Genomic DNA, 12,738 nt, shown 5'->3' with positions numbered 1-12,738 from the left:
GTCATAATTTTAAAATTTCAATGCATATTATTTTGTGGTCCAAAAATGAACTGTGCATTTATGTTGATGCTTCTCCAAAAGATGTTTACATCATCACTTCCTTTCTCATGGGAACCACACAGAGCTGCTTATTAAGGAATTTCCTCTGTCTCGCAGGTCACTTGAGTCTTTTTCTCCAAGTTTATTGATTTTTTTTTTTTTTTTTTTTTAACGACAACACAATGGCTCACATACATTGGGCTACATATGTGTATTTACATACAGGAGTCTTGCACAGCGGTTATCATAGGATGTCAACGCTACAGGACAGGCCTACAGAAATAAATACCGTATAACAAATATTTTGGATTTCCAGTGTAACGTTCTCTTGCAGGTCACTATAGTCTTTAATTACAAGATGAACAATAAATAGCACATGTAAACTATGTATATACTAGATATATGTATAAAAGATATGTTGAAACCAGACAGTGGAAGTAGCAGATGACAATAACGTACACGCCCGTTTCCTACGACATATCGTCTTCACATACAATAGATGAAATTTGAAACACGATGTCAAATAGAGGGTCTGCTTCGACACAAACTGCAGGCTCTGACCAGGCTGAAGCACGATTGCATTTCTTCATATAGTGACATGAGATGGAGTATGTCAAATCTTTGTTTGTGAATAGGTGTATGAATCTTGATGACACAATTCAGACATGTAGAAGAGCCGTTTGTGTGAATGTGTAGAATTTGGTGTGTTCTTTAATTCAGACATCGAGCTAAAGCAGCATGCCTCCGTTCACTTACAAACTGCAGTGCTCCTCTCTCCTGATTGGCTGGTCAGGATTAACGACGGAAGAATCACTGCTAATACAACAAACACACTCCTGTTGGTCCAAACCAGACTGGTGACTGCTCAGCTGGGGACTTCCTCGCAACTGTTCTCTCAGCAATTGACTTGAACTGGTTCTCGATTAAAGACAGAAACACCAAATAAGGGGAAAGTTCTGGGATGCTCGTGGGATCCAATTTCCGGCTAATATTTTCCAACGAATATACATTAATGATAAAGTCTAGTTTCTACACTTCTCCAAAACAGTAAACATTGAACAGCGGGAATATCGGCAGCAATGAATGCTCCGTACAGTAGCAACAAACTGAAGCATCACAATATTAAAGCACATACTAAATGATTTGCTGGTCTATTCTTGTCTTGCCCTTTGAGTGCAATCACTTGATGTGAGGTGAAGACAACAACTCAGATGTCGACTTTAAACAAAGCACCGGTACCAGGTCAGGGATGTCGAAAAGCACTCCTTGGCTGGATTTACACTGTAGGTCTTTTACCCAATTCCAATTTCGTGCCTATAGTACATCCAATCTGCTTTCAATTGTGTGGGGATTTTTTTTCTGCTTATACTGACGTGTATCCAAAGCAGGTAAGACAAAAATTTGAATTTGGTCTGTGATGGCAAATCACATAAAAGCAGCCTTTTCCCTTTCTGTTATGTCTTCAGGGCAATCAGATGGTTCACTCCTGACTGGAATCACAACACATGCAAATATTTGGAAGCTAACCCGCTAAGTGACATGCATGCTGCGTGTTTGTATGTGGGTGGGGGTGGGGGGGGGGCTTGTTTGTTGGGTGCAGGCATTATGGACACTGTGGCACTATTTGTCATTAGGCTACCACATGAGGCCCTTTAAGAAGACGACATGTGCAGGGGGAAGTTATACATGAACATAAAAAGATGCTGGTCAAAACCCTCAACTTGAGTATAAAGCACAACCTTTTTGCAAAAGTCGGAGTCCAAAATATTCCAGGGACAATTTGATTAGCTGAGGGACTGCAGCGTTTTATATTTACAAAAAAAAAAAAAAAATCCTACATTGACTGAATTGGCTGCCGTCCGCCTATAGAAGTAAATGGGTTGTGCTAGAAGAAGAAAGAGGAGGAGCTTCATCTACTTAAAAGACTACAAAGCTATAGATCACTATCGTCATCATCATGGGAGGAACGGAGAGGAAGGCTGCATGCAGATTGGTGGGGAGCAGGGTGCGGGTCCTCAGACATGTACAGTGTTTGGTCATCACCTGGGGAGAGAACACTTCAATTATAATGAATATAATAACCACATGTATGGACGAACACACGTAGAACCTGAATATAATTTTCTGGAACATTTCAAAACTTCAACATCTCAAGACTTGTTTAGCTATGCATCACGTCAAAGGTCCGCATCTTGTTACCTCGGTATTAACTTGCAGCCGTTTCCTGGTGAGCGATGAAGTGTCTATTTGAATCGTCCACCTCGCTGCCACAGTGCGCATCACTCCTGCTTATAAAAACAGAAACACTCAACAAAACTCATCCAGAGGACCACAGTGCAAATATCCAAATAAATCATGCTCGGTTTTTGGTCAGTAGTCCAACTTTTTCATTCAACCTGCCCTACATAAAAAGTCAAATCCACCAATGGGCCTAGCTACTGTTAACTTCATTCATGTGGTGGTTGCATCTCATACCTGTTGTCATTGATGTCTCTTGTGTCACTGATGCCATTTCCTGTTGGCAACAGAAAAGTACTTTAATACATAACTTCGTCTTCACTAATCAATTGAGCTCACCGATTAAAAACCTATCCATATCTTTTTATTTGGTAAATTCAACAGGGTTGGGGGAGATCCACATGATGGAAATTCAACACCTGAACAATCGTCACAACTTAAAATGTGATGCTTGGATATATTTGACATATATTGCAACAGTGATATCAACTGAAGCAATAGTTGATGCTATTACTTAACGTAACTTAAGCGTTATGTCTTTCATGGTAACATTGCTCACCATTCTCGATGTTAAGTGGGAAAGATTCCAGTATGTCACCATTATATCTGCCTGCTCTATAGCCCAGTGCTGTGGAAACCCTGTGAAACAACAAAAGGAGCATCAGAATAAATGCGTCACACACGTTATTGTAGTGAATCACATTTTACATACGTGTTGGTTTGAACAGAGTTCGGGTTGCAGTCGATGCTTGCCGAGTTACTCGGCGTCATGTTGCTCTGAAAGACGGCGTTGCTGAAGGTGTTGGCGTGCTCAGTGGCCCGGATGTACGAGTAGAATGGGTTGCTGGGAGAGCAGACGGGCATTTGCTTGGGCCTCACTGGCTTGGCTGGGAGTGACACGAGCCAACATTCGTTAAGCGTCCATTTTCTCTTCTTTCATGCTCAGAAACCAAACACACGATAGAACCAGTACCAATCTGCGCAGCATGAGGGCGTCGCATGGCGTTTTTGGCCCTCATGGCGTCCTTGATGCGGTCGACTTCCTGCTGGTAGCGACGGCGATCCATCATGGCGCCCTCCTTGGCGTCCCTCAGTGCAGTCTCCAGGGCCTTAACTCTCTCAGCAGTAGACCGAAGACGTTTCTCCAGCTTTGGAAGCTCACAACGCAGATCTGCATTGTCACGAACCAGCTGAAAAGTCGTGAGAGAGATGGGGACAAACTTGAGTGCTACGCATGTCTCTTGAAGCACATAGAAATAAAAAAAAAAAAATCTGCCACATGTGTTTCTTACCTGTTTGTGAACCTTCGTAAGTTGGTCCAGGTTATTCTCAAGAAAGGAAATCTTCTGCTTCTGGGTGCAAGACCCCCCGCTATCATCAGGTTCCATTTCGGAACTCTGTACATTGGAGTGTTTATGAAATGAATATAGTCTACTTTAAATAAACTTCTCAACATAATGGTGATCAAGTGTCTCATCGTTTGTAAAGTACAAGCAAAAACACAGTGGCTTACACTAACTAGTCACAACATTGGGTGCATGAGGCTGCCATTACAAAAATAGGATTGGTGGAGGCTATTGTAGATACTTTATAAAGGCCGACATTTTGGAAGCTATCAAATTATGTGATGTTAGTAATGTTGAACTCTTAAGAGAGTATGCCGACTTACTTTTTTAACCCGCGACGTGAGGTCTTGAACAAACAGCTTGCGAAGGTTGTGGAGGGTCTGGAGCTCGCGAGCCTAGGGCAAGGACGAGGATTAGAAGGCTCTACGTGGAAAATCCGATATTCCAGAAAGGATATGAAGGAATAGAATGGGCTTGTGTCAGAAGATGAAGTTGGTTTGAGGTTTACTCACGACAGTCTCCTCCAGACCCTTCAAGTCCTGTTTAGTCTGCTCATGGCGCTCGTGCAGGAATCTGACAGTAAGATGAAAAATTTTATTAGTATTTCAAAACTCACAAAATATTACGGTGTAAAAAAACGGATATTTGACACTAATATTGAACATGTCCTTCAGTTGAATGACTTACGAGAGCTCCTCCAGGCGCTCGCTCTTGGAGGTATCCTGACTTTTCAGACGTTCAAAGTCGGAGCGAACCTGAGCCAACTCCAGCTCCATCTTGGAATTACGACTGGACATGACATATGTTTCATTAACGTCAGTCATGACAATCATATCAAATGTGTATTAATAGTTAAAAGGTACAGACTCCGTGAGTTCGTCGATGAGCCTCTGCTTCTCATTAATCTCATCGCGCAGACGTGCCAGCTGCTTGTGATGGAGGCCGCGGTGAGACTCGCCCTGCTGGCGGCTAATCTTCTGCATTGTTTCAAATTGAATTGAAAGGAAACAGAGTACATTATTCATCCATTTGTTTGTAATAAAAGTGAAAGAAATGTAGACTTATAACTTCATTTTCTAAAAGCTCTTAAATGAACACTTAATATAAAAAACATGAACATACTGTATGGTGAAAGGCATCAGCATGATGTTATGATCAATTTAAGAGCAATGCTATGATATTATACAACAAAGAAAGAAAAGAATTACAAAACAATTCCTAAAATAATCTAACAGTAAATTCAAAAGTTACATACAATGTAAAGTTGACTTTTAATTTTCTTGTGGGGTGGCTGTCCACTCGAGTATAAAGCTAAACTTCATTATCTGTGAAGAAGCTTTTCAGAAATCCGTCATCAAAAATGCTTAGTTTGTCTACTTTAATGTTAGATATGAAAAACACAATTTTATACCTTCACATTTCCATCTTCACTCTCTCCTTTCTCTCCATCTTTCTCCTCCAGAAGGGAATTATCTTGTAGAAGAGGAGAAAATGGGAAAGGGTTAGATCACCAAACACAAACACCCACACAAATATATAATGTGAAATGAAAGATGTGCAAAAAACAACAACACACTGAGCATATGAGTGTCCTGAGCGTTACCTTGGTCTTGCAGCTTGGCCAACTCTTCGCTCAGAGAATCGTGACTTTCCTCCAGAAGTCTCTTCTTGTGCTCCACGCTCTGCATGTACTCGGTCAGGGAGCGGATTTTTGCTTCATGCTGCGATGCAATGTTAGCACGCTCACCAGTTACATGAGAACCACGGAAGAAACCTTCTTCATTCACTCCATCCAATTTCTTCATGGAGGTCCTCACCTGAGAAATGAGGAGGTGGCAAGAGGAGAGCTCCCTCCCAGTCTCCTCCATCTTGCGGTGGCACTCCAGCTGCATGTTCTCCAGTTGCCGACAACGCTTCACCATGCTCTTCACCTCCGACTTGATCTTACTGATGTACAGACGAGCTACCGTAAACTCCTCTTCGATGGCGCCGCTGATCTCCACCGGCTGAACGAAGGAGCAAACATGGCTTTCAGGTGCCATTTATGCATTAGAATGTGTTCGTTTGATGAAAAACATCTCATGTCCATCTATTCGCCCATCTATCCATACTCCAACTCACCAGCTTGATTTCACCATTGCCCACAATGGAGCTGAACTCACTCAGGTCCCTCATCAGCCCATTAAGGACGTCGGCGATCCGCTTCCTCTGCTGACCGCTCACTTCCTGCATGCGAGACAGCTCCGCCTCCAGCTCCATCAGACTCGACTGGTTCAGACAAGGGGGCAGAATGTAATTCCAACTGAGATGGTCATCTAATGACATACATGTGTATCTTCTTACAAATTGGAATAAAAGTGGAAACTGGAGCATATTTCTGTCACACTCTTCTTCTTGAACGTACCATTTTCTGGGCCAACTGGTCAGCCAGCAGCTGGTTTTGCAGACCTTTCTCCTCCACCTCCTGGCTCTTTTGGTCATAATTGATAGCCAGCTCCTCCAGAGCCTGCAGCACCTCCTTCACCTCTGCCTTGGCGCAGTCGCTTTCCACTTGCAGCCTGCCGAGCTCCGCCTGCACCTTGTCGCCGTCGCCACGCGAAGACGCTAAGAGCTGCCGGTCAAGATGACACACGTGAGAAAGACAACTTCATGTGTGAGTCTGCTTGTCTGACTTAGTGTGTACCTCGTCCTGATCCAACATTTGCTGCTTCAGTTTCTCCACCAGCTGACACTGCAGGTTGATCTCATCATCCTGTAACGCACATCGCGACTCCATGAGAACAACCATGTCCATCCGTCGAGTTTCTGTAACATTGTATCCTGTCTCTGATTATAAGCTTACCTTGTCGTCCAATTGCTTGTACAATTTGCGGATCTCCTCTTCGTATTTCTGGCGTTCCTCCTCAGAAATGCGGACCACAATGGAAGAGGTGTCATTATCCAGGATGGGCCGCTCTTCCACCGACTCATAACGGGTCACATTCTCCGGTTGGGTCCTCTCCGTCTCGGGTACATCCTCTCCTGGAGGAAGTGACAATGACACTGAGAGTTGCATTATTTTTTTTCAAAGCATGTTATTTTGGTTGTCGGCTTCTGTTTTGCTCACCATTCCTCCAGCGGTTGAGCTCAGCCTCCAGCTTTTGGATGCTGTCCTTCAAAGTCTTGTTCTTCTCCTTCTCCTTCTCGTATTTCTTCTTCCACTGCTCAGCTGTCAGTTCCAAGTTGATGGAGGCCGTGTTTCGAATAGTCTTAGCACTGTTTTGTATGGTATGTAGCACACAGAGGAGTGATTAAATGGCATTGTAATGAGAATAGAAATGAATCAAAATGTCCAAAATGTCGAGTTAAGATGAGGAATTAAGATTCAGGGACAACAAAGGACTGAAGTCCAAACCATAATTGATAATGTGTGTTCAATTTTTTAAGGAACAATCTTCTGGTGAAAAGTACTAATAAACAATCACCGTTGTCCAAACATCAGTGTGGACTTAGTCTCGGCGTCGTTATAGCTGGAGGGTGAGCAGCAAATGAACATGGTGGTGCGGCAATTCCCGCCAAGAGAGTCCTGCAGGATCCGCGTCATTTTGCTGTCACGGTATGGCACGTGGCTTTTCTGAGAGAAGAGAAAACGGACGTGTCGCCTTTAGAGGCAAGGAGGGAGCTTGAATAGGAAGAGTCACGCGAGTGAAAGCTCACCGTGCCCTCGGCCAAGGCCGAGATGACATTTCCCAGAGCTGACAGAGACTTGTTGATGTTTTTGGCCTCATCCAGTACGGCTCCTGCAGCCCCCGTCTTACTGACCTGGCGAACAGAATCAGTAACTTCAACACCTGGTATCTACCACTATGTGGCTCTTTTCTTTGACCTGGTCACAATTGATGTTGACTTTTATCCCACCTTCTCGCTTCCTGCCAGGTCCACCAGATAGAGTTTGCCACAAAGCTTCTGCTCCGTCTCCACGTGCTCCTGCTTGATGTTGATCAGGAAGATGCTGTGACTGCGAGAGCTGTGTTCATTCATGTCTGCGCAAATACACAAATAACACCATTTTTAAAATACGTGTATATGTATGGTGTCTACATATTATATTGATTGTTTTTATGAAAGAAAAGCAGCATTTATATTAAATGTATATCTATATTATATTTATATTACATTTATATGAGAGAAAAGCAAACATTCTTTTTCTGTGGGTATATTTTCACCTTTTCATCATCATATTCCTGGGTAACAATTAAATAGCCGTGGCAGATTTATGACATTTGATACTGGCTGGTGGAGAGTGGGCTGCTAGCTTTGAAGCATTGCTAAGGTGCCCTTCAGCAATGCACCATACGCCGCACTTCTACGGACACAATTGCAAGGCTCCCTCAGAGAATCTACCTGATACTTCTGCAAAAAATGAACGGCCGTAGCTAACCAAAATGGATCGCACTGGAAGAGGCTCCAAACATAATGTCTTTTAGATGAATTTGTGTACGTGTACGGAAAATGAATAGATAATCCAACTTCATCATCTAATTCTGGTATTTCACAGGTATTTCAGAATTATCATGGCATGAATGCTAATGAACTGTGAAAGAACAAGCAGATTCAAATGAGTGATTCTGTAGCGTTAGAAGAGGCTCTTTTTGCATGAAAGAGACTCAACAAATCCCAACTGTAAGTGCAGCAAGGTGACCTCATCATGCAGCGCATGAGGCAGCGCTATCTGACGATCTCTTCCCAAAAACAATGTTCAGGTTTCAGAACTCAGAACGCTGTGCTTGCTGCACAGTGAGTCAGCATGACAAGACTGCAATGACGGCATCATGGATAAAACCGACTTGCATTGTGCGACTTTATAATGTGTCTGCTCTAGCGGCTGTGCGTGTGTGTTGCCATGGCAACACGTTCTTCCCATCTAATCAATGTTGTGACCGTTTTCCAGCACGCAATACCACGTAATCCATAAAGTACAAACACAATCCCCTTGGTCCTAATCAGCCAAGTGGTTTATGCATGAGTCATCACAGTTCCTCAAACACGATAAAAAGTCAATGACCTGGGATGAAAAGATTGTAACCTGAGAGGATTTAGGGAATATGTCTGTGTGTTGGTGGCTGGGTGGGGGCTTTAATGTCTGGGTTGAAAACATTCTACTTCAACCAGTATGACAAAGGCATCTGTTTTCGTTGGCGACGAGTTGACTTACTGGTAACAGCAACATGGCGGTTTGATTTGCCCTCATCAATCACGTCCATCACCTCATCCGGGCTGGAGACAAAGCGCTCAGTGCACCCCTGAGAATTAAAGACAAGGTTTAACATCTAATGGATGATCACGGGATGTAGTCATATATTTATGTACGACGACGCCTAACAGTCACATACCTTGACATATGGCACACGGTTCTTATCCTCGTGGACAGACAGGTTGGTTTTGGTCACTAAAAAAAAATAAAAACAATTTGCAAATGCTGAAATGTGAAGAAAATGCTGCTATTCACTAAACATTCAGGCACTTACCATCCAGCAAGTCACGGATTTTGTCCATGTAGATTTCAAAATATGAAACCTTATAGAGTCAAAGTAAAAGAGAAGATTATGCATGATAAACACAAAATATGTAAATATAAAATCAGCCAACAGACGGTAATATTTGAACCTTGATGTGGAATTCCAGGTTTTCATCCATGGCAAAGATGTGATTGAAGATGTCCTCGGCAATGCGAGGGATGATGCCCATCTGGTGAGCGTCATGCAGCTTGCCCTGAAACAGCAAGTCACGTTGTGAAACGGGCAAAGACTTGAACTGCCAAGCACAGATTGTGTTAAAATAAAAGTATCTCTACCTCCATGGTGTGAGTCTTGCCAGAAGAGGTTTGTCCATACGCAAAAATTGTGCCATTGTAACCACCCAGCACATCTATTACAATGAGATTTAAAAAAAAAAAAAAAAAAAAAAGATTTTAGAATTGTTAAATACTTTGTAAATGTAGTTTGGATGCGTACCCTTAACAATCTGCTTAGCACAGGTGTTGTAGACTTGCTCCTGGGTGGTGTTGGTTGGAAAAACCCGATCAAACACGTAGGACTTGCCCTGCAAACAGCAAACATGGGGAAGACATGGAAAGTTGAAATGTTGCAATTTAACATATATCGGATAAAGTCGCTGTCGGGTTAATTTCATACATTTTGACAAATAAATACTACAGGTCTGGTCGCATGCCACCTTTTATTCTTTACACATTATCAACCAAGTGAACATGTGTAGCTTAAGAATAAATTGGATAACTTTCCTTTATGGTCCACACTGTCTGAGAAGTAGTTTTATTTTTTTATTCAAAGTCTATTTTTTAAAAACAATAACAGTTCAAAACAGTTAGGTTAGATACATTTGAGTAAGCCTGTTTTGTTGAAAGTGGATAGCTGGTGGTGCCAGCTGCAAAAGTTAAGCTTATGTGCAGATCCACTTCTGCCTAGAAGACTGCCTCTTCAGCTCATTGTTTTGTATTGCACCACTTATTGCTTTTATTTTTTAAACAAAGAATGGAAAAAATTATGTAACCACAGTCATTTGCTTTTTGCCTGGTTGTGGAAAGCTGTCACAATCGCTGACTGATGCGGATGCTTGGTGCTCATGCCATGTCTACAGCATTTTAATCGATGACTGTACTAAATTGTTTCTTTTTTGGAGGCGGGGCTTATTCAATATGTGGTTGAAATTTGTTTTATTTTGGGAAGGTGTTGTGTAGATGTGATTGAGCCACGGTATATAATAACAATAACAGGAGTAATACCAATTTATCAGATGCAGTGTTTAGTAACTTTTAGTGCAAATCATTGGTGTTTTTTCAGCAACAAAAAAACCCCAAAACACTACACTTATCGGTTAATCGGCTCCGTTACAACGGGGTTTCCACGGTGACATTTAAAAGGCTTGATGTAACTTTTATTTATTTTATTTAAAGAGCAGTTTTGCACATCAATAACTGCATTTGAGGAGCAACTTTCAAATTTTGAGGAGTTTTTTTGCAGGTTAATCATTAGACAAATGACTAAAATAAAGAGATGGATTTTTTTATAATCCAATCCAACAACAACAACAACAACAAAATCTAAAAAATAATCGACAAACAGATTGTTAAAATAATTCTTAATTGCAGGACTAAAATATAGCATGCACATCAAAATGGATTTGGTGGCTTGAGTGGCTTTTTTAATGGCCAGGTCGATCGCCTTCAACTTGAAATCTGCATCGTCGGCATTACGTGGCATTTTTGGTATGATGACGCAGTATGCTTGAACAGAGCAGATCTGAACGATTTAACCTGTGCCAATTTGTTGATGAATATTTTTGGGGTTGAATGGGAGACAGCCAGAGCATTAGACATGAAAACTCCACGCAGGAAAGTCGGATCTGAGATTTAGATCATGAACCTCTGAATTATAAGGAAGGCGTACTAACCACTAGGTCACAATGCTACCCAATTGAAAATAGCTGACATAGTAACGTATGGAAATGTTTTTTATTTAAACTAACACCAGAAAAAAACATTAACTGTGTGACACAGGGATGAATGACTCAGCACAGACAAAGGCGAGCAATTAAGTCGCATAGCGCCATTCTCTAACGTGGTACACAAGGCAAACTCAATAGCAAAGGGGACTATCAACATGGAGGCAAAAAGAAGATACTATTGGGAATCAGGCACTTGGGAGGAGCTTCAACAAGGGAAGAGAAAGCAGGTCAGTCACTAATGTGCAGGCTGGCAGATTATTGATCCAATTTGAAAAGTCACTTTTGGACTCCATTATTGCTTGTGTATATCTCACTTGCTTCTTTGAGTGATGTGTATACTCATAAAACAATACAACCGACATTACCTGACATTAGAAAAGAAAAAAATGAACCTTAGCTTGATTTAGTGTTGTTTCTGAATAGAGCCATCTTATTTACATTCATTACTTGTCCAGAATTAAGGGAACAATGAAAAAGTGTGTGTTCAAACTTGAATCACATTTTATGGACAATAAAACAATTGGATTATTGGATCAGTTGGATTAAAATCCCAATTTTTATATTGATTCTATAGCAAACAATATTTTTTAATTTTGCATTGTTATTCAGGGATTCTTTTAAACAGCAACTGTTTTAACCTTAAATCTTTGTCCAACAAGAATATATATATATATATCTGACAGCATTTTGCCTTCTTTAGTTATTCAATTAATAAATTTAGCAAAATAGAACGATTATCAATTTATCTTACATTCTTAAACCAAATGACCACAGAAACATAAATATCCACACAAGAACAGTGGGATGCCAACTATTGTACCGCGCAAAGGTAAAAGACAAGAACTCGGTGACACACACACAAACACATACAATGTTATTAAGGCCTAAAGCAATGATTAATTGATGAAGGGCCCCCGCGTGCACAACGAGGCGACTCCCTATTCTGTATGTGCGTTCATTTTTTTTTATTTTGCTTACCCCGACGAGGACGGTGTCATCTCCTTGGAATTTGGGCAAGAAGAGGTCCCCCCGAATGATCTCGGACTGGTTGAGAGGACGAAAGCGACACAGCACTTTGATGTTGCACTCGGCTGGGACGTCGGCCATGGCGCAGATTGGATGAGGAGGATGAAGAGGATGAGGAGGCTGGCAAAGATGCTGGTGGCGGCCTGGAGCCGATGCGTCGGGAAATGAAAAAAAAAACGACGAGAACCACGATGGTCGCTCCTTGTTCTTCCAGGGGGCAGCAAAGAAGCTTAGGGTGTTCTTTCTTTTTTTCGACTATTTAAGCGTCGAGAAAAACCACGAAGCTTGGCGGCGTTTCCGTTTCGCAGTGAGCGGGGAAGGCGCTTATTAGTCGTCCAAACACCAAATGACCGGCCTACATAATTAAAAGAACAGATTAAATTGTGCCCTCCGCTTCTCTGGAAGAGATATATGTTGTTGTGTAGCTGCCTTTTCTCTTTTTTGGGGTGCGTCAGGCCGGCTGAAGGTGAGCGATGCTGTTGGAAGGGCAGTGAGGTACAAAGCTACCACAGCGCCTCCCCTCGGTGAGGTCCGCAAAGGGCGTGGCCTGCATCCTCGCAAAAGTGGTACCCACAGACATCCTTTT

General features: G+C 42.0%; 1 protein-coding gene across 2 annotated transcripts; it reads right to left on the bottom strand.

Moving 5' to 3' along the window:
- Positions 1 to 161: 161 nt before the first annotated feature.
- Positions 162 to 12,724, bottom strand: kif5aa (kinesin family member 5A, a). Of its 2 annotated transcripts, none has more exons than XM_085914476.1 (29): positions 12,105 to 12,724; positions 9,617 to 9,704; positions 9,457 to 9,530; positions 9,270 to 9,374; positions 9,131 to 9,179; positions 8,996 to 9,051; positions 8,818 to 8,905; positions 7,521 to 7,645; positions 7,320 to 7,424; positions 7,088 to 7,236; positions 6,730 to 6,878; positions 6,466 to 6,644; positions 6,307 to 6,375; positions 6,028 to 6,234; positions 5,745 to 5,891; positions 5,441 to 5,629; positions 5,227 to 5,344; positions 5,035 to 5,096; positions 4,491 to 4,600; positions 4,311 to 4,412; positions 4,136 to 4,196; positions 3,947 to 4,018; positions 3,570 to 3,674; positions 3,251 to 3,467; positions 2,990 to 3,164; positions 2,837 to 2,916; positions 2,515 to 2,554; positions 2,239 to 2,324; positions 162 to 2,082 (listed from the first exon to the last, which is right to left on the bottom strand). In XM_085914476.1, the coding sequence occupies exons 1-28, from the start codon at positions 12,231 to 12,233 to the stop codon at positions 2,246 to 2,248; spliced, it is 3,129 nt and encodes a 1,042-aa protein (XP_085770602.1). In that variant the 5' UTR covers positions 12,234 to 12,724; the 3' UTR covers positions 162 to 2,082; positions 2,239 to 2,245. The 2 variants fall into 2 exon arrangements, with proteins under 2 accessions (XP_085770602.1, XP_085770612.1); XM_085914486.1 differs by having other exon boundaries at positions 6,466 to 6,641.
- Positions 12,725 to 12,738: the final 14 nt, after the last annotated feature.

This window comes from Syngnathus leptorhynchus, chromosome 1 (assembly GCF_054491065.1).
Source record: "Syngnathus leptorhynchus isolate UIUO chromosome 1, UIUO_Slep, whole genome shotgun sequence".
Lineage (NCBI taxonomy): Eukaryota > Metazoa > Chordata > Actinopteri > Syngnathiformes > Syngnathidae > Syngnathus > Syngnathus leptorhynchus.
This window is presented reverse-complemented; position numbering and strand designations above follow the sequence as displayed.